General features: G+C 37.0%; 8 gene segments (V, D, J or C); 2 read left to right on the forward strand and 6 right to left on the reverse strand.

Annotated features, from left to right (window-relative positions):
• Positions 1 to 577: 577 nt before the first annotated feature.
• LOC121913221 lies at positions 578 to 1,086 on the reverse strand (the record flags this gene model as incomplete). The annotated part of the segment is given in 2 exon segments: positions 578 to 909; positions 1,035 to 1,086. Coding segments are annotated over 2 exon segments (384 nt in total), but the record flags the coding sequence as incomplete, so codon positions are not given.
• Positions 1,087 to 1,933: 847 nt separating this feature from the next.
• Positions 1,934 to 2,413, forward strand: LOC121913397 (the record flags this gene model as incomplete). The annotated part of the segment is given in 2 exon segments: positions 1,934 to 2,025; positions 2,074 to 2,413. Coding segments are annotated over 2 exon segments (432 nt in total), but the record flags the coding sequence as incomplete, so codon positions are not given.
• Positions 2,414 to 2,700: 287 nt separating this feature from the next.
• LOC121913400 lies at positions 2,701 to 4,319 on the reverse strand. The segment is given in 3 exon segments: positions 2,701 to 2,709; positions 3,735 to 4,051; positions 4,268 to 4,319. Coding segments are annotated over 3 exon segments (378 nt in total).
• Positions 4,320 to 7,284: 2,965 nt separating this feature from the next.
• On the reverse strand, positions 7,285 to 7,899 carry LOC121913403. The segment is given in 2 exon segments: positions 7,285 to 7,592; positions 7,809 to 7,899. Coding segments are annotated over 2 exon segments (360 nt in total).
• Positions 7,900 to 10,835: 2,936 nt separating this feature from the next.
• Positions 10,836 to 11,444, reverse strand: LOC121913231. The segment is given in 2 exon segments: positions 10,836 to 11,140; positions 11,354 to 11,444. Coding segments are annotated over 2 exon segments (357 nt in total).
• A 5,904-nt stretch (positions 11,445 to 17,348) lies between these two features.
• On the forward strand, positions 17,349 to 20,274 carry LOC121913257 (the record flags this gene model as incomplete). The annotated part of the segment is given in 2 exon segments: positions 17,349 to 17,371; positions 20,067 to 20,274. Coding segments are annotated over 2 exon segments (231 nt in total), but the record flags the coding sequence as incomplete, so codon positions are not given.
• A 1,444-nt stretch (positions 20,275 to 21,718) lies between these two features.
• On the reverse strand, positions 21,719 to 22,386 carry LOC121913232. The segment is given in 2 exon segments: positions 21,719 to 22,023; positions 22,240 to 22,386. Coding segments are annotated over 2 exon segments (357 nt in total).
• Positions 22,387 to 25,617: 3,231 nt separating this feature from the next.
• LOC121913404 lies at positions 25,618 to 26,126 on the reverse strand. The segment is given in 2 exon segments: positions 25,618 to 25,949; positions 26,075 to 26,126. Coding segments are annotated over 2 exon segments (384 nt in total).
• Positions 26,127 to 27,516: the final 1,390 nt, after the last annotated feature.

Below are 27,516 nucleotides of genomic sequence, written 5' to 3' on the forward strand. Positions count from 1 at the left end.
GTACTTTAGTTTACTAGATTGAAATGAGAGAAGACGTGAGGTAGTTTGGAAGCTTTTACAGTTGACTTTTATGAGTGAACATCATGAGATGATTATTCTATCTTGTCAGTTATGAAGTTCATCCAACTTTTTTATACAGAGAACGATGATGAGTGTGAGATGTGTCATAACATAATGTGATGAAGAGGATTTAACAGCTGAGGTGATGATGGGGCAGCATGAAAGAACAGAATGTCTCTGTTTGATAGATTTTACATTTTTGAGTCAAGATGAATCTTGAATGACTAAATATTTGTTTGAGTCAGTAAGAGGTTGTTGAGGTGGGAGGTGGACTGTTTGACCTTCAGGAGGAAAACTGATAGAGACACTATGAACATCATAAATCATCTGTGTGTGTGTGTGTGTGTGTGTGTGTGTGTGTGTGTGTGTGTGTGTGTGTGTGTGTGTGTGTGTGTATGTGTGTGTGTTCAGTGAACTGTATCAGTCTCTGCAGTAGCTTCCAGCTGCAGCAGTCAGTTCAGTTTCTGTTCAGTCTGACTGAGGGAGGTTTTTGTACGACGCTTTTTCACTGTGTGAACACATTCTGACTGTTGATATAGTGATAACTCTGACAGTAATAAACTGCTGCATCTTCAGCCTGAACTCCACTGATGGTCAGAGTGAAGTCAGAATTTGATCCACTGCCTGAAAAACGATCTGGAATCCCTGATTCTCGATAGGTAGCACCGTAAATGAGAAGTTTAGGAGCTTCTCCATCTTTCTGTTGGTACCAGGCTAAACAGGGGTCGGATGCAGAACTGCCACAATATCCATAAACATTCTGACTGGTCTTACAGTTGATGGTTGTGGATCCTCCCAGATCAGATGTCACTGCTGCAGGCTGAGTCACTGTGACCTGGCCTCTGGACTCTGAGGATACAGAGACAAAAACATAAAGCAGCGTCATGGTTTTGATGGTTTTGATGGTTTTGTCGGCTTCATTTCAGAGGGACGGATGTTCATAGAGGAGAGGAGTTTGATTCTCTGGACTTTACCTGTGAAGCAGCAGCAGAGGAGAGTCCAGATGAGGACGGAGATCAAAGTCATGTTTTTGATGAGGAGGATTTCTGTGGCTTCTGTTGTGATGAAGGACAGCTGTCAGTCATCCAGTGTTCAACTCTCAGGACTATAAACTCTCCCAGAGCACTGGAGCATGGTGCTGCTGATGCAAAGTGGCTCTATGGAAATGCTCTGACTGACTCCAACAGGGACTTGGATTACTCTGATGATGCTGCTTAATCAATGGATCAATCAATTTACCAAAGTATTGATTAATTATTAAAATGTACAGCTGCTTATTTGAAGACAATATAATTCCGTTTTCAGAGTCTGAATGACAGAAAATATCCTTGATTAATTTAACGTAGTGATTATATAATTTCATCTGAAGAAATCTACCAGACATTTATTTAGTGAGTGTTTTATCTGGAAACATTTCATGTGTTTAACTCAATCTTCCTCTCAGAATAATGAATTTCATGACATGTCACATCCTCATTATAACCAGTGAATACCATAATATCACTGTAGCTGATTTAACCTCATGTTGTATTAATAGGATTAATTTTGTAAGTTGGAAAAAGTATTTTAGTGTTTAAAATATTTGTCATTAGTGAAGTCTGTCTGTTTTCATAGTTCAGTAGTGATGCCTGTGTAAATGAGGAGATTAAATACAAACTGTCTCTTTAACGTTTTGGCTTCGACTTAAAAATATGGATGCTCAAATAAAAGTATTTCTGCCTTTCTGTAATGCATAATATTTACTTCTTTAGCACTGATGTTTAAGTTTTTGAGTAAATTAAAGTAGTTGAAGAGTTGTTTGCTTGGAACCTTTTATCTTTAGTACTGAAACCTGTCTGTTGCCATGGTTCATCAGTGATGCCTGTCTGTTGCCATGGTTACTGAGCTCAGAGAGGGAAATGAAACACTGAAGACCAGTTTTATCGAGTCTGAGGAAGACCAACAGAACCAGCAGCCTCCTCTGCTGCAACCAACAGGGTGGAGTTTATTTTCTCTTTGTATGACCTTTCTTCATGTTGTCTCTCTGTCTCCTCCTCCAGTGGGTCGAGTCACCCCCACCCTGACGGTGCTGCCCCCCTCCAGCGAGGAGCTGCAGCAGGGGAAGGCCACGCTCGTGTGTCTGGCCAACAAGGGCTACCCCTCAGACTGGAGTCTGGCCTGGAAGGTGGACGGCAGCAGCAGCAGCTTGGAGCAGAGCAGGAGCCCCGGGGTGCTGCAGAATGATGGCTGCTACAGCTGGAGCAGCACCCTGAGGCTCCCTGCAGACCAGTGGAGGAAGGTGGTCTCTGTGACCTGTGAAGCCACCCAGGGCTCCCAGACTCCAGTCTCAGAGACACTGAGGAGAGACCAGTGTTCCCAGTCCTGACCTGACTCACTGCTACTGCTTTTACTCTGCTACTGCTCTCACTCTGATCTCTGCAACTATCTCTCTCTTTTATTTCACATGTTTCAGGAACAATATTTACTTGCTTGTTGTAATGTTTCAATATAATTTCAGTATTTCCAGACAATAAAGATCTGTTCATCAAATCACTTGTTTTCATCTTTATTATTATAAAAGTGTCATAATTATTTTCACTTAATGGTAACAGTAATAATATTAAATCCTGATAAAACTGAGTTATAAATGTTTCAACTGCTCTATGAAGACTTCAGAAGGAAAATGTAAGATCACATAATGTATTGATTCATATACTGTATATTAGGAAAGTATTTACACTCAAACAACACTCTTAGATGTTATGTGATTAATCCTACACAGTCATGGTGGTAGTAAGTCCATAATTTCTTTTCATAGTTTACAGTAAAGTCATAATAATTGTAGAAAATGCTTTGCTGGAGTCACTTCAGATTTGTCTGTAATAATTAGTAATTGAGTAATTTTAATGAAAAATCCTCCAATCATCTTATGTTACTGAAGTGTGTCAGTGCAAAGAGTCTAATATTTTTATTTTTTCAGATGTATTAAAAGCATATACATAATCTTTTAAACAAAATCACAAAACCCTCAGAAATATGTTCTAAATCTGAAATAAAAAGCAAAATATCATCAGCATAAAGAGATATAAAATGAGTGTGATCTGACATTTTAACCCTGGACATTTTTACAAACTGCTTCTACTGAAGAGCTGAAACACAAAGACAAATGAAAGAGATGAAAAAGGGAAAGAATTCAAATATTAATTAATTACATAATCAATTAAATGTTTTTTGGTTTATATTATAAATACTTGCTGCTGGAATAAAAACATGCAAAATGACATATATATGTCACATGACATGATTAGTAATTTTACAACATAAATGATAGTAGATTTTATCATGATAACATTTTGTAATTTATTTCTAAAAACTTGTATGTTTGAGTATTAATGAAAAATGGTAAGAGATCAAATAAATAAATAATAATAGTTTTAGTGTTCATGTGTTGTAGTCAGTAGATTAAACTTATTAAAGAATTGAAATCATACTTCAACAGAGGTTAGATTTGATGTTCAGCCAAATGTTTCATATTCTGTATTAATGAAAGCATTTAAAATAAATCTTTTTTTGTTAAATACAAAATGTTTCGTGTTAAAATGTTCAAATTAAATTTTTAAAACCTCTGTTGTTTTTGTTTGAGTGCAGCTGTTGAGTCAGATCAGTTCCTCTTCAGCTGAGGGAGGTTTTTGTACGACGTTGTATCGCTGTGTGAACGGGACGCCGTTACTATGCTGACAGTAATAAACTCCTGAATCTTCAGCCTGAACTCCACTGATGGTCAGAGTGAAGTCAGTTCCAGATCCACTTCCACTAAAACGATCTGAAACTCCAGGCTGACGGTTTGAAATTTGATAAATCAGGAGTTTAGGAGCTTCTCCAGGTTTCTGAAGGTACCAGTGGAGCCAGCTACTAACACTTGAACTGGTTTTACATCTGATGGAGACAGTCTGTCCTGGAACAACAGACTGAGATCCAGGAGACTGAGTCAGGGTGATTTGTCCTGATGAATCTGGAAAACATGAAAAAGAGGAGAAGGGTTATTGAGACAAATCCAGCTTGGAGAAAGATGATCAACATGAAAACAGAAGAGTATCATTTCTTTAAAATGGAGAATAGATGGAAGAAGGTAAATGCTGCTTGTTTCAGTGTTTCTCCATCACAGCAGAACATCATTGTGGTGAACCTGGTTGCATCCTGAAGCAAAGTTTTCACAAGAGAGTCTCACCCTGAACAAGGAGCCCCAGGGTGGCCAGCAGTAGAGTCAGTGACATCATCATCATGCTGCCAGCGTGTCAGTGGCTGTGAAAGGTCTGGACAGCCACTGATCAACACTGGCCTCTTAACGGCTGGGAGCAGAGAGGCAGGACAGATATGCAAACACACAGAGTCAGTCAACTGTAGCTGTCCTCAACATATCATGCTGTTTCCTCCTCACTGCTGGGAGAACTCAACATTTACATCATCCATAACATAAAGGAGTGACAATCTGAGGGAGAGAATTTCATTAAGCAGTTAGAAAGACTGATGTGAAATGTGTAAAGGAAGAATTTTGAGGCTAATTTCACAGAATTGTTTTCAGTTTTTTTTAAACATGGTTGATATTTTTTTTTTCTCAAGTGCAGAATGTGCAACTAGTGATGTGAAAGGCCTCAAATCAAGAGTTTTACAGATATATGGAGGTGTTTCTTTATTAAATGTTTTTGATTTCATAAATGTGTATTCTATTGAATACACATTTATTTAAGATATGTATCATTTCTTTATGTCCTTTGAGAATATAACTTCTCATCCATATTATTTTCAAACATATTGGAATGATGTGTTTGATACTCCTCTTCCTTGGTTAAACATTTTTAGATGTATTTACTCGTCATCTTGCTCTACTTATTTATGGGCCTTTCAGTTAAAAATGTTTTATAAGATGTCACCAACAAGAAAAATGCTTAAGATATGGAGAATGACTGAGGATAATATCTGTAGATTTTGTGGTGATGAGGAGGAGGATATTATGTGTTTATTTTGGTATTGTCCAGTGGTTTCATCCTTTGGGCAGCAGATGGCAAATTGGTTATCTGAACAAGCAATCCTTTTACCTTTATCCCCTCTCAATATTATTTGGGGTTATCAAGATGATAAAAACATGTTATTGAATATTATTGTGCTGCTTGGCAAGCTTTATATATTTGATTCTCCAAAAAAGCTGGTTTTGAGTTCCTTCATATTACATTTAAAACCTTAATATTTGCAGGAAAAGATCATTATTAAATAATCATATATTATTATTAAAGGCAGAGCAAAAAGCTCAGACATAAATAGATCTTGACAATATCAAAAACTTGGGATACAGAACTATGATTATTCTATGTTATCATAAATTAACATTATCTCTTTTTTATTTAGTTCCTTCTATAAAATGATGTGTTTAACTTAACTTGCTGTATAAGTGAATGTTTTTGAACCACAATCACATATAGTGCTTGACATGTATGTACATATATGTATGTTTGTATATGTGTATATATATGTATATATGTGGTATGTCTGTTGTTTTTGTTTATGTGTGTGAGTACTGAATATGTGTTTTATGTTTGTGTAAAATAAAACAAGAAAAAAAAAGATCTAATGCAAATTTAAAAATAGGAGTGAGAATAGTTAGAACACTTTTTATAACTTCTGATCTGATTAGTAACTGAAAGAAGGAAAAATTAGGATTTTGTGATGTTTGGTCGGATGTCATCAGCATACAAGCTGATCTTTTTAATGGTGTGAATGAAATGATGCCTGAGATGCCAGCCCGTTCTCACTCCCAACTAACCCTAACCCAAGCTTCCGTATGTGACGAGTTGGAGTGAGAACATGTTGGAGATGCTGATGCATTTCCTAACGGAAGAAACCAGGAGTCCAAAAAAATCTAAAGAGGAGAAGAGAAACAAGTCCTCCATGTCTAATAAACATTTGTAATTATATTTGTATTGATATATATTTACATTTATAATGAAAGATAGTGAACGATCTGCATATACTTAAAGACCTACTGGTGTGTGTGTGTGTGTTCAGTGAACTGTATCAGTCTCTGCAGTAGCTTCCAGCTGCAGCAGTCAGTTCAGTTTCTGTTCAGTCTGACTGAGGGAGGTTTTTGTACAACGCTTTTTCACTGTGTGAACACATACTGACTGTTGATATAGTGTTCACTCTGACAGTAATAAACTGCCGCATCTTCAGCCTGAACTCCACTGATGGTCAGAGTGAAGTCAGAGTTTGATCCACTGCCTGAAAAACGATCTGGAATCCCTGACATTCGCTCATTAGTGTAGCGAATGAGGAGTTTAGGAGTTTCTCCATCTCTCTGTTGGTACTAGGCTAAGTAATTAGAACCAAGAACATCCTGACTGGTCCTACAGCTGATGGTTGTGGATCCTCCCAGAGCAGATCTCACTGCTGCAGGCTGAGTTACTGTGACCTGGCCTCTGGACTCTGAGGATACAGAGACAAAAACATTAAGCAGCCTCATGGTTTTGTGGGCTTCATTTCAGAGGGACGGATGTTGATAGAGGAGAGGAGTTTGATTCTCTGGACTTTACCTGTGAAGCAGCAGCAGAGAAGAGTCCAGATGAGGACGGAGATCAAAGTCATGTTTTTGATGAGGAGGATTTCTGTGGCTTCTGTTGTGATGAAGGACAGCTGTCAGTCAGCTGCTTCTGCTGAAGAGCTGAAAAACAAAATTAAATGAAATTCTTAATTCCATAATCAATTAAATGTTTTTTGGTTTATATTATAAATACTTGCTGCTGGAATAAAAACATGCAAAATGACAAATATATGTCACATGACATGATTAGTAATTTTACAACACAAATGATAGTAGATTTTATCATGATAACATTTTGTAATTTATTTCTAAAAAATTGTATGTTTTAGTATTTATCAAAGACAGTAAGAGATGAAATAAATAAATAATAATAGTTTTAGTGTTCATGTGTTGTAGTCAGTAGATTAAACTTATTAAAGAATGGAAATCATACTTCAACAGAGGTTAGATTTGATGTTCAGCCAAATGTTTCATATTCTGTATTAATGAAAGTATTAAAAAAATAAATCTCTTTTTTTGTTGTTAAATACAGAATATTTAGTGTTAAAATGTTCAAATTAAATTATTAAAACCTCTGTTGTTTTAGTTTGAGTGCAGCTGTTGAGTCAGATCAGTTCCTCTTCAGCTGAGGGAGGTTTTTGTACGACGTTGTATCACTGTGTGAACGGTGTGTAACGACCCTGCTGACAGTAATAAACTCCTGAATCTTCAGCCTGAACTCCACTGATGGTCAGAGTGAAGTCAGTGCCGTATCCACTTCCACTAAAACGATCTGAAACTCCAGGCTGACGGTATGTAGCTAAATAAATCAGGAGTTTAGGAGCTTCTCCAGGTTTCTGAAGGTACCAGCTGAGGTAGCTACTAACATCTGAACTGGTTTTACATCTGATGGAGACAGTCTGTCCTGGAACAACAGACTGAGATCCGGGAGACTGAGTCACAGTGACTTGTCCTGATGAACCTGGAAAACATGAAAAAGAGGAGAAGGGTTACTGAGACAAATCCAGCTTGGAGAAAGATGATCAACATGAAAACAGAAGAGTATCATTTCTTTAACATGGAGAATAGATGGAAGAAGGTAAATGCTGCTTGTTTCAGTGTTTCTCCATCACAGCAGAACATCATTGTGGTGAACCTGGTTGCATCCTGAAGCAAAGTTTTCACTAGAGAGTCTCACCCTGAACAAGGAGCCCCAGGGTGGCCAGCAGTAAAGTCAGTGACATCATCATCGTGCTGCTGGCGTGTCAATGGCTCTGAAAGGTCTGGACAGCCACTGATCAACACTGGCCTCTTAACGGCTGGGAGCAGAGAGGCAGGACAGATATGCAAACACACAGAGTCAGTGAACTGTAGCTGTCCTCAACATATCATGCTGTTTCCTCCTCACTGCTGGGAGAACTCAACATTTACATCATCCATAACATAAAGGAGTGACAATCTGAGGGAGAGAACTTCATTTGATTTCCATCAAGCGGTTAGAAAGACTGATGTGAATTCTGTAATCTAAGAACTTTGAGGCTTATTATAAAAAATTGTTTTCAGTTCATCATTTTGTCTATTGTGTATCTTGTTTTTTCCGAAGTACAAAATGTGAAATTACTCATGTGAAAGTCCTCAAAATCACCAAGTATTTAAATAAAGAGTTTATAGATAAATTTAGGAGTTTTCCTCATTAAAATCTATCGAATACACTCAACATTATTATTATTGGTTTTGAACTTAACAAACCTTGAGCTGAATAATGCAACGATGTACAAAAATATAATAACATAGAAGTCATATCAGCCCGACCCTCCCTCCATCCCTCCCATTCCCACCCACCCCTTCCAGCCTGGTCGCCAGAATAAAACGTTCACAGTTTACGTTTCTGCAAACCACAGAAACGTTGAACATCTACGTTTCAACATGTGTAATACGTGGCATATTAACATTTCAATAATACGTATCATCTCAACATTTCTAAAGTGATGTAGTTCACATGTGATCTATATGAGCTGATCTTTCCTATTATTAGGAGGAGGAGGGGTTGGTGGATGGTTAGTAAGTTCCTTGGCAGCAAGTTGGAAATCAGCAGAGAACACGGTTCAAGACCACCTCAAAACCAATGTCCGCTTCCAGTTTCAACCGACAAAAGCAGGTGTTTTTAGTGAGACGTCAGGACATTTGCAGCCGTTTTTCTGCTGAGAAAACCGACTTTTTTTTAGTGAGACATCGGCCGTTTTTATTTTATTTTTCATTTTTATTTTAACCCAAACCATGATCTTTCCCTAACCCTAACCAAGTGGTCTTTGTGCCTAAACCTAACCAGACCTTAACCACAGCGTTGTCACACCATAAGACATCATTATTCAACAGGTAGAAATGTTAATATGCTACGTTTGTAGAAATGTTGATATGATGAGTATTACGCGTGTTGTAACATATATATTCAATGTTTCTGTGGTTTGCAGAAACGTTCAATGCCAACGTTTTCTTCTGGCAATTGGGTTGCCCCTTCAGGTCCAACTCCTAATTACTTCAGGATATGTACCTATACAAAGAGAGAGGGATAAGTTACAACAGTTCAGACTATTAAGAAGAAACAAAAAAACAGTATAGTTGCAGAGAGGGAATACATGACAGCTCTTGTGTATCAGTTTAGTTAAAAGAGTGGGATAGAGCAAGAAATATATAAATATAATATAAATTAAAAAAGGAAACAAAAAAACGGACTCACACATTACAGTTGGATTCAATACTTATGTTGAATGTTAGAAAACCTCCCCAAATCTCTTTAAACTCTCCAGGCTTTCCCTTCAAGTTATACATTATCTTTTCATTTGCTAGACACGATGCTAATTCATCAGCCCATCTAGCAGATGTAGGTGGATGTTCATCTTTCCATTGCATAGCTATACATTTGTTGGCTATGATGAGGGCAATTCTAATAAATTTGAGGTTGTTTTTATTGACTTTTATCATGGAGGTATCACCCAATAGAATTATTCTTGGTTCTGTGGGGATGGTTGTTCCTATGATGTCACTTAGCTCATTAACTATAGAGATCCAGGATGTATTTAGACATGGGCAGGACCAGAACATATGTATCAGTGTTCCTGTTCCAGTTTTACATCTTGGGCAGAACTCGGAATACTGAGGTTTTATTCTGTGCAACCTGTCAGGGGTGTAGTATATTCTATGAATGAGACTGTATTATATAATTTTATGTCTATCAGGTCATCAGTACAAAGTTGTTACTGTGTTTGTACCACTGTGAGACCAATCATGAAAAATACTGTGATTATTATCTGAGATAGATTCATATTCGTTATTACAGACATATGAATCAATTGTCTAATGGTTTAATCTGAAAATGTGTGTCTGTGTGTGTGTGTGTGTGTGTGTGTGTGTGTGTGTGTGTGCAATCATCTTATGTTACTGAAGTGTGTCAGTGCAAAGAGTCTAATATTTTTATTTTTAAAAGCATATACATAATCTTTTAAACAAATTCACAAAACCCTCAGAAATATGTTCTAATTCTGAAATAAAAAGCAAAATATCATCAGCATAAAGAGATATAAAATGAGTGTGATCTGACATTTTAACCCTGGACATTTATACAAACTGCTTCTGCTGAAGAGCTGAGAAAGAAAAATAAATTAAAGAGATGAAAATGGGAAAGAATTCAAGTATTAATTAATTACATAATCAATTTAATGTTTTTTGGTTTATATTATAAATACTTGCTGCTGGAATAAAAACATGCAAAATGACAAATATATGTCACATGACATGATTAGTAATTTTACAACACAAATGATAACAAATATTACCATGATAACATTTTGTAATTTATTTCTAAAAGAAATGCATGTTTGAGTATTAATGAAAAATAGTAAGAGATCAAATAAATAAATAATAATAATTTTAGTGTTCATGTGTTATGGTCAGTAGATTAAACTTATTAAAGAATTGAAATCATACTTCAACAGAGGTTAGATTTGATGTTCAGCCAAATGTTATGTCTGTATTAATGAATTATTATCTGTATTAATGTCTGTATTAATGAAAGTATTAAAATAAATCTTTTTTTGTAAAATACAGAATATTTAGTGTTAAAATGTTCAAATTAAATTATTAAAACCTCTATTGTTTTAGTTTGAGTGCAGCTGTTGAGTCAGATCAGTTCCTCTTCAGCTGAGGGAGGTTTTTGTACAACGTTGTATCACTGTGTGAACAAGCTGTAACCCTGCTGACAGTAATAAACTCCTGAATCTTCAGCCTGAACTCCACTGATGGTCAGAGTGTAATCAGTCCCAGATCCACTTCCACTAAAACGATCTGAAACTCCAGGCTGAAGGCTTGTAGCATAATGAATCAGGAGTTTAGGAGCTTCTCCAGGTTTCTGAAGGTACCAGCTGAGGTAGTTACTAACATCTGAACTGGTTTTACATCTGATGGAGACAGTCTGTCCTGGAACAACAGACTGAGATCCAGGAGACTGAGTCACAGTGATTTGTCCTGATGAACCTGGAAAACATGAAAAAGAGGAGAAGGGTTATTGAGACAACTCCAGCTTGGAGAAAGATGATCAACATGAAAACAGAAGAATATCATTTCTTTAACATGGAGAATAGATGGAAGAAGGTAAATGCTGCTTGTTTCAGTGTTTCTCCATCACAGCAGATCATCGTGCTGAACCTGGTTGCATCCTGAAGCAAAGTTTTCACTAGAGAGTCTCACCCTGAACAAGGAGCCCCAGGGTGGCCAGCAGTAAAGTCAGTGACATCATCATCGTGCTGCTGGCGTGTCAATGGCTCTGAAAGGTCTGGACAGCCACTGATCAACACTGGCCTCTTAACGGCTGGGAGCAGAGAGGCAGGACAGATATGCAAACACACAGAGTCAGTGCTTGCTAGTGCTTGACATGTATGTACATATATGTATGTTTGTATATGTGTACATATATGTATATATGTGGTATGTCTGTTGTTTTTGTTTGTGTGTGTGAGTACTGAATATGTGTTTTATGTTTGTGTAAAATAAAACAAGAAAAAAAAAGATCTAATGCAAATTTAAAAATAGGAGTGAGAATAGTTAAAACACTTCTTATAACTTCTGATCTAATTAGTAACTGAAAGAAGGAAAAATTAGGATTTTGTGATGTTTGGTCGGATGTCATCAGCATACAAGCTGATCTTTTTAATGGTGTGAATGAAATGATGCCTGAGATGCCAGCCCGTTCTCACTCCCAACTCGTCACATATTGAAGCTTGGTCAGGACCCTGTACTGTCACATTTTAACGCACTGGGTACCCCTTTAGCGTCATTTTTCAACGTGCAGTGTAGTCCGATAGACTTCTGTTGAACTCCCACAACGTCTGAAATAAACGCCATGAGACCAATGACGTCTATATAAGGTGACAAATTTCAGCCTGGTCACCAGAATAAAACGTTGGCATTGTATGTTTGTGCAAACCACAGATACTTTGAATATCTACATTTCAACACCTGTAATATGGAGCATATTAACATTTCAACAATACGTTTCATATCAACATTTCTGAAGTGACGTACTTCACATGACATCTATATGAGCTGACTTTCTTATTAGGAGGTGGAGGGGTTGTAACGTTGGCAGAAAGTTGGAAATCAGCACAGGGCACGGTTCCTTGCCGGTTTTATTTCATTTTTTATTTTAACTCAAATCATGACCTTTCCCTAACCCTAACCCAGTGGTTTTTGTGCCTAAACCTCACCAGACCTTAACCACCGTGTTGTCACATCATAAAATATAATTATTTTTTAACAGTGACTGCTGTGATACTGCACATTGAAAAACGACACTAAAGGGGTACCCAGTACGTTAAAAAGTGAGGCTACGGGGTCCTGACCAAGCGTCCATATGTGACACGTTGAGAGTGAGAACGTGTTGGAGATGCTGATGCATTTCCTAACGGAAGAAACCAGGAGTCCAAAAAATCTAAAGAGGAGAAGAGAAACAAGTCCTCCATGTCTGATAAACATTTGTAATTATATTTGTGTTGATATATATTTACATTTATGATGAAAGACAGTGAACGATCTGAATATACTTTCTGAAATTAAAGACCTACTGGTGTGTGTGTGTGTGTGTGTGTGTGTGTGTGTGTGTGTGTGTGTGTGTGTTCAGTGAACTGTATCAGTCTCTGCAGTAGCTTCCAGCTGCAGCAGTCAGTTCAGTTTCTGTTCAGTCTGACTGAGGGAGGTTTTTGTACGACGCTTTTTCACTGTGTGAACACCCGCTGACTGTTGATATATTTATAACTCTGACAGTAATAAACTCCTGAATCTTCAGCCTGAACTCCACTGATGGTCAGAGTGAAGTCAGTCCCAGATCCACTTCCACTAAAACGATCTGAAACTCCAGGCTGAAGGTTTGTAGCCCAATAAATCAGGAGTTTAGGAGCTTCTCCAGATTTCTGAAGGTACCAGTGGAGGTCGTTACTAACACCTGTACTGGTTTTACATCTGATGGAGACGGTCTGTCCTGGAACAACAGACCGAGATCCAGGAGACTGAGTCACAGTGACTTGTCCTAATGAACCTGGAAAACATGAAAAAGAGGAGAAGGGTTATTGAGATAAATCCAGCTTGGAGAAAGATGATCAACATGAAAACAGAAGAGTATCATTTCTTTAACATGGAGAATAGATGGAAGAAGGTAAATGCTGCTTGTTTCAGTGTTTCTCCATCACAGCAGAACATCATTGTGGTGAACCTGGTTGCATCCTGAAGCAAAGTTTTCACAAGAGAGTCTCACCCTGAACAAGGAGCCCCAGGGTGGCCAGCAGTAGAGTCAGTGACATCATCATTGTGCTGCCGGCGGTGTGTCAGTGACTCTGAAAGGTCTGGACAGCCACTGATCAACACTGGCCTCTTAACGGCTGGGAGCAGAGAGGCAGGACAGATATGCAAACACACAGAGTCAGTCAACTGTAGCTGTCCTCAACATATCATGCTGTTTCCTCCTCACTGCTGGGAGAACTCAACATTTACATCATCCATAACATAAAGGAGTGACAATCTGAGGGAGAGAATTTCATTAAGTAGTTAGAAAGACTGATATGAAATGTGTAAAGGAAGAATTTTGAGGCTAATTTCACAGAATTGTTTTCAGTTTTTTTAACATGGTTGATATTTTGTTTTTCTGAAGTGCAGAATGTGCAACTAGTGATGTGAAAGGCCTCAAATCCAAAGTTTTACAGATATATGGAGGTGTTTCTTCATTAAATGTGTTTGATTTAATAAATGTTTGTCAATTCTATTGAATACACATTTATTTAAGATATGTATCATTTCTTTATGTCCTTTGAGAATATAACTTCTCATCCATATTATTTTCAAACATATTGAAATGATGTGTTTGATACTCCTCTTCCTTGGTTAAACATTTTTAGATGTATTTACTCGTCATCTTGCTCTACTTATTTATGGGCCTTTCAATTAAAAATGTTTTATAAGATGTTACCAACAAGAAAAATGCTTAAAATATGGAGAATGACTGAGGATAATATTTATAGATTTTGTGGTGATGAGGAGGAGGATATTATGTGTTTATTTTGGTATTGTCCAGTGGTTTCATCCTTTTGGCAGCAGGTGGCAAATTGGTTATCTGAACAAGCAATCCTTTTACCTTTATCCCCTCTCAATATTATTTGGGGTTATCAAGATGATACAAACATGTTATTGAATATTATAGTGCTGCTTGGCAAGCTTTATATATTTGATTCTCCAAAAAAGCTGGTTTTGAGTTCCTTCATATTACATTTAAAACATTCATATTTGCAGGAAAAGATCATTATTAAATAATAATATTTCATTATTAAAGGCAGAGTAAAAAGTTCAGACATAAATAAATGGGAGATCTTGACAATATCAAAAACTTGGGATACAGAACTATGATTATTCTATGTTATCATAAATTAACATTATCTCTTTTTTATTTAGTTCCTTCTATAAAATGATTTATTTAATTTAAATTGCTGTATAAGTGAATATTTTTGAACCACAACCATATATAGTGCTTGACATGTTTGTACATATACATATGTCTGTATATGTGTATATATGTGATATGTCTGTTGTTTTTGTTTGTGTGTGTGAGTATTGAATATGTGTTTTATGTTTGTGTAAAATAAAACAAGAAAAAAAAGATCTAATGCAAATTTAAAAATAGGAGTGAGAATAGTTAGAACACTTCTTATAACTTCTGATCTGATTAGTAACTGAAAGAAGGAAAAATTAGGATTTTGTGATGTTTGGTTGGATGTCATCAGCATACAAGCTGATCTTTTTAATGGTGTGAATGAAATGATGCCTGAGATGCCAGCCCGTTCTCACTCACAACTCGTCACATATTGAAGCTTGGTCAGGACCCTGTACTGTCACATTTTAACGCACTGGGTACCCCTTTAGCGTCATTTTTCAACGTGCAGGGTAGTCCGATAGACTTCTGTTGAACTCCCACAACGTCTGAAATAGACGCCATGAGACCGATGACGTCTATATAAGGTGACAAATTTCAGCCTGGTCGCCAGAATAAAACGTTGACATTAAATGTTTGTGCAAACCACAGATACGTTGAATATCTACATTTCAACACCTGTAATACGGAGCATATTAACATTTCAACAATATGTTTCATATCAACATTTCTGAAGTGACGTACTTCACATGACATCTATATGAGCTGACTTTCTTATTAGGAGGTGGAGGGGTTGTGACGTTGTTGACAGAAAGTTGGAAATCAGCACAGAACACGGTTCCTTGCCGGTTTTATTTTATTTTTTATTTTAACTTAAACCATGACCTTTCCCTAACCCTAACCAAGTGGTTTTTGTGCCTAAACCTCATCAGACCTTAACCACCATGTTGTCACACCATAAAATATAATTATTTTTTAACAGTGACTGCTGTGATACTGCACATTGAAAAATGATGCTAAAAGGGTACCCAGTGCGTTAAAAAGTGACGCTACGAGGTCCTGACCAAGCTTCCATATATGACGAGTTGGGAGTGAGAACGTGTTGGAGATGCTGATGCATTTCCTAACGGAAGAAACCAGGAGTCCAAAAATATCTAAAGAGGAGAAGAGAAACAAGTCCTCCATGTCTAATAAACATTTGTAATTATATTTGTATTGATATATATTTACATTTATGATGGAAGATAGTGAACAATCTCCATATACTTGTTAAAGAACTACTGGTGTCTGTGTGTGTGTGTGTGTGTGTGTGTGTGTTCAGTGAACTGTATCAGTCTCTGCAGTAGCTTCCAGCTGCAGCAGTCAGTTCAGTTTCTGTTCAGTCTGACTGAGGGAGGTTTTTGTACGATGCTTTTTCACTGTGTGAACACATACTGACTGTTGATATAGTGGAAACTCTGACAGTAATAAACTGCTGCATCTTCAGACTGAACTCCACTGATGGTCAGAGTGAAGTCAGTTTTTGATCCACTGCCTGAAAAACAATCTGGCGTCCCTGACATTCGCTCATTAGTGTAGCGAATGAGGAGTTTAGGAGTTTTTCCATCTTTTTGTTGGTACCACTGTAAACAGTAAGTACTGCTACAGCCCGAAACCTGACGACTGACCCTACAGTTGATGGTTGTGGAGCCTCCCAGAGCAGATCTCACTGCTGCAGGCTGAGTCACTGTGACCTGGCCTCTGGACTCTGAGGATACAGAGACAAAAACATAAAGCAGCGTCATGGTTTTGATGGTTTTGATGGTTTTGTCGGCTTCATTTCAGAAGGACGGATGTTCATAGAGGAGAGGAGTTTGATTCTCTGGACTTTACCTGTGAAGCAGCAGCAGAGGAGAGTCCAGATGAGGACGGAGATCAAAGTCATGTTTTTGATGAGGAGGATTTCTGTGGCTTCTGTTGTGATGAAGGACAACTGTCAGTCATCCAGTGTTCAACTCTCAGGACTATAAACTCTCCCAGAGCACTGGAGCATGGTGCTGCTGATGCAAAGTGGCTCTCTATGGAAATGCTCTGACTGATTAACATAATCATCACATTCTCAAGTGATATTTTTCTTTGCTTGCAATAATGCTGATATTCTCTTTATGTTAAATTATTAGGGACATAGTCATCTAATCATATGTGTCCAAGGCAACATATAATTTAAAGAATGACTGCTGTCACATGTTACTGTGTTCAGTGAATCTACAGACACTGAGTTTGTCTCTGGGTATATTCACAGGGATTTTATCATTTTTTGTCACCATTTTACACATAAATGATGATTTTTTTTTAAAGCCTGTCAAAGTAAAGGATGAAAGGAGAACATTTTAACAGAAGTATTGAGTCTGTTCTACATGGTGTCTTTCACATCTGTCCAGCTGTGTACTACTACAGGAGACATGGATTACTCTGATGATGCTGTTTGATCAATGGATCAATCAACTTTCAGAGTATTGGTATGGATGTGTTTATATTCATTTTGATGTGATTTGGGCTTTTTTTAGGATGTAATTTCTTCCATCTAAATGTATTACCACAAAATACATCACACCAATTACATTTAAAATGGATATGGATCAATCAAGTTAAGAGGTTAATGTACAGAATGTTTTTATGGTTTCAGCTTCTTCTCACTGAAATCAAATTCACTTAACAGTAAAATATAGAAAATATAATGACACTCAGTTGATGTCAGAGAGCCATGTCTCTCTACAGTGAGAGGTTTTTGGTGGAGGAACCAGACTGGATGTTGGACATATGTTTCTCTGCAAATATTACATATAATTTTCCATGTAATACATACGTGTGTTTTTGTGTGTTTAAATAACCTTTGCCTTGACTTATATGAAAGATCTTCTGTTTTAATTTTAACACTTTGGTGATTTAGTTTAACTCAGACCACCTTCAATGAACTGGTCTTTACACATTATTGTCAAACTGAAATGTGAACAACTTGAAATGAAGAAAAGATAAAAGAAAAATAAATATAATTTTAAAATGATTACCAAATTTACTTTTACATTTTGCATTTAATAGTTAACTATTATTAAGTTAAATTGAAATTAATTTCAACAATGTACATTAAAAATAAAAATGTTTTCATATCTCTGATCCACTAACTGTAATTAGTTTCTTACTGTAAGATAATATTTAGTGTGATTGATATTTTTTGGTGGTGGGAGCTGTGATTATGAAAGTTTCTGATGCTGATTTGTGTCTTCATAATTTCTCTTAAGGGGACATATTTGAGATAGATGTGATCCAGTAGGAGGCTGAGGTCAAAGGTCTTGACCAAGACATTTCTTACCAGTCAGGTCAAGAAATGGGTTCATTATCATTTAAAGACATTGGATCAAACCGTAACAGGCTAAGAATGAATGATGAGACGCTGTGATGAAGAAATTTGTTGATTTCCACAAAGACAATCATTGTCCAGAAACCGTTTTACTTAAAAGGTCTTTTCATATTTTCATTTATCTTAAAAGCTACGAAGTGCGAGTTGTTTAATCCATTTAATGAAATGTATGTGTGTGTGTGTGTGTGTGTGTGTGTGTGTGTGTGTGTGTGTGTGTGTGTGTGTGTTCAGTGAACTGTATCAGTCTCTGCAGTAGCTTCCAGCTGCAGCAGTCAGTTCAGTTTCTGTTCAGTCTGACTGAGGGAGGTTTTTGTACGACGCTTTTTCACTGTGTGAACACATACTGACTGTTGATGTAGTGATAACTCTGACAGTAATAAACTCCTAAATCTTCAGCCTGAACTCCACTGATGGTCAGAGTGAAGTCAACTCCATTCCCTGCTCCACTTCCACTGAATCTGGAGGAGATTCCTGTAACTCTGTCTGATGTTCCATAGATCAGAAGTTTAGGAGCTTCTCCAGTTTTCTGATGGTACCAGGACAGCCAGTATTGTGAACCAGTCCAGTGAGCAACTTTTCTATTAGCCTTACAGTCAATAGAGACGGTTTGACCAAGCTGCAGTGATTTGGCTGCTGGTTGAGTCAAGACAACATTTTGTCCAACAGACCCTGAGGAGAGAGAAGAAACACTGGACATGAGATGGTGAAACTCAGCTACACTCCACATGACAGAAAAATGATTTTCCTCACCCTGAGTGAAGCAGAGGAGAGTCCAGATGAGGACGGAGATCAAAGTCATGTTTTTGATGAGGAGGATTTCTGTGGCTTCTGTTGTGATGAAGGACAACTGTCAGTCATCCAGTGTTCAACTCTCAGGACTATAAACTCTCCCAGAGCACTGGAGCATGGTGCTGCTGATGCAAAGTGGCTCTCTATGGAAATGCTCTGACTAATTAACAGAATCATCACATTCTCAAGTGATATTTTTCTTTGCTTGCAATAATGCTGATATTCTCTTTATGTTAAATTATTAGGGACATAGTCATCTAATCATATGTGTCCAAGGCAACATATAATTTAAAGAATGACTGCTGTCACATGTTACTGTGTTCAGTGAATCTACAGACACTGAGTTTGTCTCTGGGTATATTCACAGGGATTTTATCATTTTTTGTCACCATTTTACACATAAATGATGATTTTTTTTTTAAAGCCTGTCAAAGTAAAGGATGAAAGGAGAACATTTTAACAGAAGTATTGAGTCTGTTCTACATGGTGTCTTTCACATCTGTATATCGATATAAGTTTCCACTGAGCTGATCTAAAACACTTTAAAGTCTCAATTTTATTGTTCATTTCTCCTCTTTAACCTTGAAGTTGAACTCAAAGCAGCTTTACTGAACTTTTCTTTACATGTCCCAGTTAGTTTGTTAAATGTGAACAGCAGAAAGATTAAAGAACAACAATCCTACTTTAAACATGTTTTTCAATTTTAACCTTTAAATCTCCAATTTGAGTGAATGTTGAGTTAAATTTATTCTGAACAGTGTGGGTGATGATAAAAAAAAATGCTGAACATCTCTCATCATTTAAAATGACAGAAATTGTGTTTTAACTTCAGTTTCGAATATTTATTTGTTCTTAAAGATATTTGTTTCTTTAAAATGTCTCAACATGTTGTGTATATTACGGCTGTCTGCTCGTTTTTCCTCATAATGTCCTTTAACACTGAATCTGATTAACTGTTGCTCTTTTGATAGTTTTGTCAGTAAAGTTGTTGGTATAAATTCTAAAATTAAATCAAGGATGTCTAACATATATTTACAAACTTTATATCTTTATTTTCAGTAACTAGTGTAAAATAAAATGCAGTAAAGAGTCATATGAGGACTCTTTCTGTGCTGATCTGCATGAGAGGTTTCTTAAAGGGAAGTGAAACAATGTGTGAGTGAGTGACTGGTGGAGCAGAAAAAACATCTGACAGAAACTCCTTAAAGGGGAAAATCCACTCTCACACAGTAAAGGTGTCCAAGTGTCTGGTGTTTGATTGACAGCTGTGTGGTCCCTGTCCTCTAATGTGATTGGTGTCTCCTAGGTGATGTCCGTCCCACCCTGACGGTGCTGCCCCCCTCCAGCGAGGAGCTGCAGCAGGGGAAGGCCACGCTCATGTGTCTGGCCAACGATGGCTTCCCCTCAGACTGGAGTCTGGCCTGGAAGGTGGACGGCAGCAGCAGCAGCAGCTTGGAGCAGAGCAGGAGCCCCGGGGTGCTGCAGAAGGACGGCCGCTACAGCTGGAGCAGCACCCTGAGGCTCCCTGCAGACCAGTGGAGGAGGGTGGTCTCTGTGACCTGTGAGGCCACCCAGGGCTCCCAGACTCCAGTCTCAGAGACACTGAGGAGAGACCTGTGTTCTCAGTCCTGACCTGACTCACTGCTACTGCTTTTACTCTGCTACTGCTCTCACTCTGATCTCTGCAACTATCTCTCTCTTTTATTTCACATGTTTCAGTAACAATATTTACTTGCTTGTTGTAATGTTTCAATATAATTTCAGTATTTCCAGACAATAAAGATCTGTTCATCAAATCACTTGTTTTCATCTTTATTATTATAAAAGTGTCATAATTATTTTCTCTTAATGGTAACAGTAATGATATTAAATCCTGATAAAAACTGAGTTATAAATGTTTCAACTGCTCTATGAAGACTTCAGAAGGAAAATGTAAGATCACATAATGTATTTATTCATATACTGTATATTAGAAAAGTATTTACACTCAAACAACACTCTTAGATATTATGTGATTAATGCTACACAGTCATGGTGGTAGTAAGTCCATAATTTGTTTTCATAGTTTAGAGTAAAGTCATAATAATTGTAGAAAATGCTTTGCCGGAGTCACTTCAGATTTGTCTGTAATAATTAGTAATTGAGTAATTTTAATGAAAAATCCTCCAATCATCTTATGTTACTGAAGTGTGTCAGTGCAAAGAGTCTAATATTTTTATTTTTTCAGATGTATTAAAAGCATATAATCTTTTAAACAAAATCACAAAACCCTCAGAAATATATTCTAATTCTGGAATAAAAAGCAAAATATCATCAGCATAAAGAGATATAAAATGAGCGTGATCTGACATTTTAACCCTGGACATTTTTACAAACTGCTTCTGCTGAAGAGTTGAAACACAAAGACAAATGAAAGAGATGAAAAAGGGAAAGAATTCAAGTATCAATTAATTACATAATCAATTAAATGTTTTTTGGTTTATATTATAAATACTTGCTGCTGGAATAAAAACATACAAAATGACAAATATATGTCACATGACATGATTAGTAATTTTACAACACAAATGATAATAAATATTATAATGATAACATTTTGTAATTTATTTCTAAAAAAATTTGGATGTTTGAGTCTTTATGAAAAATGGTAAGAGATTAAATAAAAAAATAAATAATAATAGTTTTAGTGTTCATGTGTTGTAGTCAGTAGATTAAACTTATTAAAGAATTGAAATCATACTTCAACAGAGGTTAGATTTAATGTTCAGCCAAATGTTTCATATTCTCTATAATGAAAGTATTTAAAATAAATCTCTTTTTTGTTGTTAAATACAGAATATTTTGTGTTAAAATGCTCAAATTAAAAGATTAAAACCTCTGTTGTTTTTGTTTGAGTGCAGCTGTTGAGTCAGATCAGTTCCTCTTCAGCTGAGGGAGGTTTTTGTACGACGTTGTATCACTGTGCGAACGGGTTGTAACCCTGCTGACAGTAATAAACTCCTGAATCTTCAGCCTGAACTCCACTGATGGTCAGAGTGAAGTCAGTCCCAGATCCACTTCCACTAAAACGATCTGAAACTCCAGGCTGAAGGGTTGTAGCATCATAAATCAGGAGTTTAGGAGCTTCTCCAGATTTCTGAAGGTACCAGTGGAGGTAGCTACTAACACTTGAACTGGTTTTACATCTGATGGAGACAGTCTGTCCTGGAACAACAGACTGAGATCCAGGAGACTGAGTCACAGTGATTTGTCCTGATGAACCTGGAAAACATGAAAAAGAGGAGAAGGGTTATTGAGACAAATCCAGCTTGGAGAAAGACGATCAACATGAAAACAGAAGAGTATCATTTCTTTAACATGGAGAATAGATGGAAGAAGGTAAATGCTGCTTGTTTCAGTGTTTCTCCATCACAGCAGAACATCATTGTGATGAACCTGGTTGCATCCTGAAGCAAAGTTTTCACAAGAGAGTCTCACCCTGAACAAGGAGCCCCAGGGTGGCCAGCAGTAGAGTCAGTGACATCATCATTGTGCTGGCGGCGTGTCAGTGGCTTTGAAAGGTCTGGACAGCCACTGATCAACACTGGCCTCTTAACGGCTGGGAGCAGAGAGGCAGGACAGATATGCAAACACACAGAGTCAGTCAACTGTAGATGTCCTCAACATATCATGCTGTTTCCTCCTCACTGCTGGGAGAACTCAACATTTACATCATCCATAACATAAAGGAGTGACAATCTGAGGGACAGAATTTCATTTGATTTCCATCAAGCGGTTATAAACAGTGATGTGGATTCTGTAATCTAATAATTTTGAGGCTTATTATAGAAAATTGTTTTCAGTTCATCATTTTGTCTATTGTGTATCTTGTTTTTTCCAAAGTACAAAATGTGAAATTACTCGTGTGAAAGTCCTAAAAATCACCACATAGATAAATAAACAGTTTATGGATACATTTAGGAGTTTTCCTCATTAAAATCTATCGAATACACTCAACATTATTATTATTGGTTTTGAACTTAACAAACCTTGAGCTGAATAATGCAACGATGTACAAAAATATAATAACATAGAAGTCATATCAGCCCGACCCTCCCTCCATCCCTCCCATTCCCACCCACCCCTTCCATCCTGGTCGCCAAAATAAAACGTTGGTAGTTTACGTTTCTGCAAACCACAGAAACGTTGAACATCTACGTTTCAACATGTGTAATACGTAGCATATTAACATTTCAACAATATGTATCATCTCAACATTTCCAAAGTTACATAGTTCACATGTGATCTATATGAGCTGATCTTTCCTATTATTAGGAGATGGAGGGGTCGGTGGATGGTTAGTAAGTTTCTTGGCAGCAAGTTGGAAATCAGCAGAGAACACGGTTCGAGACCACCTCAAAACCAATGTCTGCTTCCAGTTTCAACCGACAAAAGCAGGTGTTTTTAGCGAGACGTCAGGACATTTGCAGCCGTTTTTCTGGTGAGAAAACTGGCTTTTTTTTAGTGAGACATCGGCCGTTTTTATTTTATTTTTTATCTTTATTTTAACCCAAACCATGATCTTTCCCTAACTCTAACCAAGTGGTCTTTGTGCATAAACCTAACCAGACCTTAACCACAGCGTTGCCACACCATAAAACATCATTATTCAACGGGTAGAAATGTTAATATGCTATGTTTGTAGAAATGTTGATATGATACGTATTACGCGTGTTGTAACGTATATATTCAAAGTTTCTGTGATTTGCAGAAATGTTCAATGCCAACGTTTTCTTCTGGCGATTGGGTTGCCCCTTCAGGTCCAACTCCTAATTACTTCAGGATATGTACCTATACAAAGAGAGAGGGATAAGTTACAACAGTGCAAACTATTAAGAAGAAATGACAAAACAGTATAGTTGCAGAGAGGGAATAGATAACAGCTCTATACAGCTGTATCAGTTTAGTTAAAAGAGTGGGATAGAGCAATAAATAAATAAATAAAATATAAATTAAAAAAAGGAAACAAAAAAACTGACTCACACATGACAGTTGGATTCAATACTTATGTTGAATGTTAGAAAACCTCCCCAAATCTTTTTAAACTCTCCAGGCTTTCCCTTCAAGTTATACATTATCTTTTCATTTGGTAGACACGATGCTAATTCATCAGTCCATCTAGCAGATGTAGGTGGATGTTCATCTTTCCATTGCATAGCTATACATTTGTTGGCTATGATGAGGGCAATTCTAATAAATTTGAGGTTGTTTTTATTGACTTTTATCATGGAGGTATCACCCAATAGAATTATTCTTGGTTCTGTGGGGATGGTTGTTCCTATGATGTCACTTAGCTCATTAACTATAGAGATCCAGGATGTATTTAGACATGGGCAGGACCAGAACATATGTATCAGTGTTCCTGTTCCAGTTTTACATCTTGGGCAGAACTCAGAATACTGAGGTTTTATTCTGTGCAACCTGTCAGGGGTGTAGTATATTCTATGAATGAGACTGTATTGTATAATTTTATGTCTACTTTTAAAACAGAAACACTGACTACCAATACACAGTGATTCCCATTCCGCTTCTTCAAAATTACACTCAAGGTCTTCTTCCCATTTGCGTTTCACTCCTAACAATTCCCACCCTATGATTTGATAAATTCCTGAGTAAGTATAGGATATAAACCCTCTTACTCCTGAATACACTTTTAAGAGAGCCAGTCTGAATGTGGGATGGAGCTGGTGAAGCAAAGAAGAAACTGATTCTAGGACAGACATGAAGACATCTATCAAGTCAGACAACAGGAAAAATGATTCCAACATTCATATTGATCTGTGATATCTTTGACATCAGGGAAATACTGGAGTTGTAACTATTTTATCTCAGTTTATTGAAATGTGGATTCCAAAGGATGTAGGAAGGACGATGACAGGAAGCTTGTAGACAGATTGTGGGATTGACTGGTGTAATGCTGTAGTGATGTGCTGCTGAATAATAAAGGTTGTTTTACACCTCTCTGTCTGAGCGTGTATATTTACACCAGCAGATGTTTGTGCTTCATCTGTTGGAGCTCAGAGGATCATAATGTAAGTTATCTGCAACTTTTCAAACAATAATCTTCATGTAGCTGCGATTCACAAACTGTAGACACCACGAGAGCTTTGATCAGTCTGCAGCTGCTTCCACATGTTCAGTGTTCTCACTGAATATCTGCTCTTCCAGTGGATCTTTTTCTCTTCATTCATGCTGCAACAATTATATTATCCTCATCTAACAGATCCACTACTGCCAGTCCAAACTTTCTCTTCAGCAGCGTTGTTACTGCTCTGTATAACAAAGTGAATATGAGAGAAAGTGAACACAGCTAGAACAGGTAACAGGTAGAGTCTACACAGAACTGTCAATCACCTGCTGAGCTGTGGAGACACCTTGATACAGAAGATTATTTCAAGCTTTAAGGAATCTGATGTTCTCAATGTATAACTTCATATCACATTTCATATGTTTTAATAACGGAACAAAATACCTGTTTTGCCTCTTTTTTCATTTACTTCAATGTAACTAATTTGTTTCCTTCAGTTTCTATCAGGTCATCAGTACAAAGTTGTTACTGTGTTTGTACCACTGTGAGACCAATCATGAAAAATATTGTGATTATTATCTGCGATAGATTCATATTTGTTATTACAGACATATGAATCAATTGTCTAATGGTTTAATCTGAAAATGTGTGTGTGTGTGTGTGTGTGTGTGTGTGTGTGTGTGTGTGTGTTCAGTGAACTGTATCAGTCTCTGCAGTAGCTTCCAGCTGCAGCAGTCAGTTCAGTTTCTGTTCAGTCTGACTGAGGGAGGTTTTTGTACGACGCTTTTTCACTGTGTGAACACACGCTGACTGTTGATATTGTGACGACTCTGACAGTAATAAACTCCTGAATCTTCAGCCTGAACTCCACTGATGGTCAGAGTGAAGTCAGTTTTTGATCCACTGCCTGTAAAACGATCTGGAATCCCTGATGCTCGTCTGGTAGCCCAGTAAATGAGAAGTTTAGGAGCTTCTCCATCTTTCTGTTGGTACCAGGCTAAGAAGTAGTCAGAGCCATCATAGTACACAGCAGGATTAGTTTTACATTTGATGGTTGTGGATCCTCCCAGAGCAGATCTCACTGCTGCAGGCTGAGTCACTGTGACCTGGCCTCTGGACTCTGAGGATACAGAGACAAAAACATAAAGCAGCGTCATGGTTTTGATGGTTTTGATGGTTTTGTCGGCTTCATTTCAGAGGGACGGATGTTCATAGAGGAGAGGAGTTTGATTCTCTGGACTTTACCTGTGAAGCAGCAGCAGAGGAGAGTCCAGATGAGGACGGAGATCAAAGTCATGTTTTTGATGAGGAGGATTTCTGTGGCTTCTGTTGTGATGAAGGACAGCTGTCAGTCATCCAGTGTTCAACTCTCAGGACTATAAACTCTCCCAGAGCACTGGAGCATGGTGCTGCTGATGCAAAGTGGCTCTCTATGGAAATGCTCTGACTGATTAACATAATCATCACATTCTCAAGTGATATTTTTCTTTGCTTGCAATAATGCTGATATTCTCTTTATGTTAAATTATTTAAAACATAGTCATCTAATCATATGTGTCCAAGGCAACATATAATTTGAAGAATGACTGCTTTCACATGTTACTGTGTTCAATGAATCTACAGACACTGAGTTTGTCTCTGGGTATATTCACAGGGATTTTATCTTTTTTTTTTTTTGTCACCATTTTACACGTAAATGATGATTTGTTTTTAAAGCCTGTCAAAGTAAAGGATGAAAGGAGAACATTTTAACAGAAGTATTGAGTCTGTTCTACATGGTGTCTTTCACATCTGTCCAGCTGTGTACTACTACAGGAGACATGGATTACTCTGATGATGCTGTTTGATCAATGGATCAATCAACTTTCAGAGTATTGGTATGGATGTGTTTACATTCATTTTGATGTGGTTTGGGCTTTTTTAGGATGTAATTTCTTCCATCTAAATATATTACCACAAAATACATCACACCAATTAAATTTAAAATGGATATGGATCAATCAAGTTATGAGGTTAATGTACAGAATGTTTTTATGGTTTCAGCTTCCTCTCACTGAAAGAAAGTTATTTTACAATGTTTCATATTTATTTCAATATATTTCTACAGAAATGAAAATCAAATTCACTTAACAGTAAAATATAGAAAATATAATGACACTCAGTTGATGTCAGAGAGCCATGTCTCTGTACAGTGAGAGGTTTTTGGTGGAGGAACCAGACTGGATGTTGGACATATGTTTCTCTGCAAATATTACGTATAATTTTCCATGTAATACATAAATGTGTTTTTGTGTGTTTAAATAACCTTTGCCTTGACTTATATGAAAGATCTTGTTTTAATTTTAACACTTTGGTGATTTAGTTTAACTCAGACCACCTTCAATGAACTGGTCTTTACACAATATTGTCAAACTGAAATGTGAACAGCTTGAAATGAAGACAAGATAAAAGAAAAATAAATATAATTTAAAAATGATTACCAAATTTACTTTTACATTTTGCATTTAATGGTTAACTATTATTAAGTTAAATTGAAATTAATTTCAACAATGTACAATAAAAATAAAAATGTTTTCATATCTCTGATCCACTTACTGTAATTAGTTTCTTACTGTAAGATAATATTTAGTGTAATTGATATTTTTTGGTGGTGGGAGCGGTGATTATGAAAGTTTCTGATGCTGATT

This window comes from Thunnus maccoyii, chromosome 15 (assembly GCF_910596095.1).
Source record: "Thunnus maccoyii chromosome 15, fThuMac1.1, whole genome shotgun sequence".
NCBI lineage: Eukaryota > Metazoa > Chordata > Actinopteri > Scombriformes > Scombridae > Thunnus > Thunnus maccoyii.